At 37.5% G+C, this 4,264-nt stretch overlaps 1 protein-coding gene across 1 annotated transcript in view; it reads right to left on the bottom strand.

Moving 5' to 3' along the window:
* Window positions 1-313: 313 nt before the first annotated feature.
* The window catches only part of LOC147620353 (NAC domain-containing protein 43-like), an 8,318-nt gene continuing 4,367 nt past the window's right edge, over window positions 314-4,264 (bottom strand). The window contains exons 3-5 of the mRNA XM_086772749.1: window positions 3,513-3,781; window positions 2,212-2,382; window positions 314-1,615 (exon numbers count right to left, since the gene is read on the bottom strand). Coding sequence (XP_086628875.1) covers window positions 956-1,615; window positions 2,212-2,382; window positions 3,513-3,781 — 1,100 coding nt within the window. The 3' untranslated portion in view covers window positions 314-955. The remainder of the gene's footprint in view (window positions 1,616-2,211; window positions 2,383-3,512; window positions 3,782-4,264) is intronic.

Here is a 4,264-nt window from a genome sequence, read left to right as displayed (position 1 = left end):
GGGGGGGGGGAGGGGGAGAGGGAAATGGGAAGATAAAGAGGGATATGGCGAGTAGAAGATGCAGGTAAAGAATCACATCAGGGATTTTTTCAATTCAAAAAAGTGAAGAAATATGTAAGTTTGCTAAAATCATAAAGAATCACATCAGGTTCAATTCAAAAAAGTGAAGAAATATGTAAGTTTGCTAAAATTACATTAACCTCCTAATTTGCAAAACAGGTGAATATAAAATTAGTACCTCCTAAAGGTGAATATAAAATGGTTTTTAGAAATACACATCATATATATACAGGCTTTTCATAAAATGCCACACACAACAGAGTGCGCCCACCTCCTTCCTTCTTTAAGAGTACGCACACGTAAACACACACAGAGTACCCACCTCCTTCCTACCTTCTTTAAACGGAAAAGAAAAAAAAGTTATTGTTAGTTAATGGGCTTTGTATACAGAGATGGCTTCTCTAGTTTCAGAGAAAAGGCTCTGATTGGGGGCCAGGCTGAAGGGTTTCAATGGCTGGAATACAACAAGAGATGGAGAAGCTTTTGGGCTTATGTCGCTACACAAATCTGTGTGAAGAGATGAAAGAATAGGTGTTAGACAGTTGAGTTTTTTTTACATCTTGCAGTCAGTTGTTATAATAATATATACTGTCTCCCTAATCACACAGCCTTAAGAGCTCCTCACGAAATCATCATGCAGGTAGCTAATCACCACCATAATCTTGAGTTTAGCAGAGGTTAACATAATGGTAGTGATGCTGTTCCGAGCTCACTTTGCTTATCTTGCATAAGGGTTACCATAAGTTCAGATCATCAATAAAATCATCCATGCAGATACTTAATCACCCCCATTATCATGAGTTAATCACCATTTACATGATGGTAGTGATGCTGTTGAGATCTCACTTTGGTTATTATCTTCATGCAGGAGGGTTAGCATAAATTATAATCTTAATCACCTTGTGAAATTGCTCCATATGTCTGCATCACAAGTATTAGCTGGGGATTGGTCCATGGATTGCAGTGAAGATGATGATCTATTGGGTGTAGCATGACTAGGGAGGGACAGCTCAGTGGTAGAGAAGGCGTTATTAATGCTAATTAAGCCATGGTGGGCTGTATTAGTGTGGTGGTATAATCTCAAGTCTTTAGGCAAGCTATCCAAGACATGGGTCCACTGATCTGGGCTGGCAATGTGTTCACCAAGGTATAAGCTATTGACCAAGCTATCATCAGAAGCAAAGATAGAGCCAGAGGAGGTCATGGTGTTGTGTGTACTGGTGATGGTGTCCATCAGGGAGAGAGAGGAGGGGAATATTTCTGTTCTCTTGCAGTGGTGGAGCAAGCTGGTCATCATGCCCTGATCACATGTGATTAAGGGCCTCCTGATTAATCCCAAAGGTAATCCATGATTGTGCAGATCAGCAGTAAAATTGTGATCATAAGAGAAGGCAGTGTTGTTGATGTTGCTGATGTTGCTGCCCTTTGGGCTCTCCAGCTGAGGCAGGTGTAGGAATGGCACATCATGTGGGACACCATGATCCTCCTCATACTCAGCCTCCTCTTTGCATGCAAATGCTAGGCTTGTTGCACCTCCTGCTGCACCATTGTCTCCCTGCAGAGGGTAGTGGGCGGAGATTAAATTATAAAATCTCATATCATAAGCTGGCTTGTATATTTCTTGGTTTAATTTTCATAATTGACAAATGAAAATAACCAACCAACAAAAAAAGAAAATCAAACCTTACAATGTTTGCATGTCTTGATTTTCAGTAACCAAAAAACAGATTAAAAACATCAAATCTTTTTTTTTTTTTTTGCAAGGTTTTCATATTTCTTAAAATTGATTTGCATAACCAATAGATAAGTAAACAGCTATCAAATTTCACAAGGTTTACATATTTCTTAAGTTGACTTTCATAAGAGAAATGTGCTAGCTTCTGTGTACTATGTTACTTGTTGGTTTTTGTAGGAAAAATGTGTTTGTAATTTCTACTTATGATTAGCTCACCTATATATTTACCTGTTATTGTTTAGAGGAAATTTATATCTTAGCTAATTACTCTAAAAAAGAAATGGGCTATCTTTGTTAATTAAAGAATATATTGAAGAAAGCATTAACTTCCTATTGAGAACACAGAATTGCATGCCTGCATGTATGTTTATAAGATTCTCTGTAAGAAAAATTTTGTGAAGAGAATTAATGCTAACCTGTTGGTAGTAATCCAGATTGGGGGTATCAATCTGGCTTGATTGCTCCTCTTCGGATGCATTAAACAGTGTGTTGTCTTGGCTTGGTTTGATTTGGTGATTATGATTATGATTATTATGATGAGGATGAATGCGTTTCTTGAACACCCTGCAGACGACCCATCCATCTTCCTGCATTCGATAATTAAACATCAAAGTGATTAGTTTAATTGTCGTTAAAATCTGTGTGTGTGTGTGTGTGTGGACTTGATCAAAATTAAAACTGTGCTTTTTCATGGATTCAACATGCATATTAATTAACCCCTGACAATATTAATCTTATTGACCTTAACTGAACTAGTAGACTCGAATTCGTTCAACAAGGCAAGCTATAATTATATAAAATCTCATGCAGTTGCTATAAAATATAACAGTTCATAAGCCTAGCAATATGCATATTGCCTCTAGCTAGCTAAATTCGAATAATAAGATGACACTATAATTGCCTCTCTCACATAAAATGAGCCAAGTATAGAGCAGTTGATACATTGAATTTTTTTTCCGCAGAGAAATACAGGAAATTATCACTTTAGTTTCTTGGGTGATTTAAGTCTCTGAAGATAATCAAAATGCAATAATTAGTTGAATACTGCTTCTGTCAATATTGCCTCCAGATAAAGAGAAGATAACCATTAATGAGCGTCACCTTAGATCCTTAAAAAAAAAAAAAAACCAGGTATGCGCCTGTAAGAGGAGAAAAGTTATCTTTATACATTGCTTACTGAAATGTATCACCTAACAGCATTATTCATTCATATCCGATGAGTATGCACGTATTTAGTTGCTAGGACAAACAGAAACATCAGATAATTAGCTAATATTTGAGCCTAATTAACTCAAGTTCAGGTTAAGCTGATCATGAGACAGCTTGGTCGCATATATTAATGGATAATGCAGCAAGGTGATAGAGATTGATAGGATGCATTCATGCAATAAGATGCTCTAGTAATTCAGTCTCAATCAACCTCAGGTTAAGTAATCAATGTAGGATTGATGCATTAATGAAGTTTTGTATTCCAGAAATAAAGACCTTATATCAACCTCAGGTTAAGTAATCAATGTGGGATTAATGCATTAATGAAGCTCAATAGTTTCTGTGTAGGATGGTGAGAACCATCAAAACTAAGGTTTATAATGATAAATAAACTCATTATGATGAGCTCGACTCATGTTCTTGTTCCTAAAGTGCTCTTGGAACCTCTTATGTTGAACCCACATGCTATGCTTACATGATCTTCATTAAAAAGAATGAATCAGCTTACATTGTTTCTGTCAGATGGATCCTCGAGGCGATACTCATGCATGATCCAATCTGTTTTCTGGCCGTGGGGTGCGCGGCCGCGGTAGAAGACCAGTGTTTTCCTCATGCCAATGCGCTTGAAGCTACAGTGCACTGCCTTGTCGCGGCCCGTGGCCTTCCAAAACCCAGCCGCAGTGGCCCTGTTGGTCCTTGTCCCTGTGGGGTACTTCTTATCCTTGTGACTGAAGAAGTACCACTCAGCCTGCTGGCTAGAATCTATCCTGCATCTCTCTGTTTCACATGCAAAACAACATAAGCTATAACCACCAACATCTCAAACCATCACCCCACACATACTATTGCCAAGGCAATCCACTAATTTTATGTCAATTGTACACTCAATCCAAGGTTTATCATATTTTAATTTAAATGATTAATTGTACACTCAATCCAAGGGTTATCATATTTTAATTAGCTGACCAAATGGCAATTTCGGAATCCAGCAGCTGATCATCATTCAAACAAGAATATAACCATCATCATTAACATCTCATTGACAGTCATTAACACACAATCCAACTTTGCTGTTAATGTAACCACTAGCATCTTATATAATCACCTGCACACAATTTTCCTTGGCAATCCACTATTTCTTATACGTCAATTTACACGCATTCCAAAGCTGATCATCCAAAGTGTATCATACGTTAATTAGCTATGTAATGCATATGATTATTGGGCTACTGCAGTGACCAACTGATCCTGCATTGTTAG

Source organism: Cibotium barometz, chromosome 32 (genome assembly GCF_041138505.1).
Source record: "Cibotium barometz isolate CiBa-2024 chromosome 32, ASM4113850v1, whole genome shotgun sequence".
Classification (NCBI taxonomy): Eukaryota; Viridiplantae; Streptophyta; class Polypodiopsida; order Cyatheales; family Cibotiaceae; genus Cibotium; species Cibotium barometz.
Note: the sequence above shows the minus strand (reverse complement) of the source record. Positions and strands in the feature narration are given on the sequence as shown.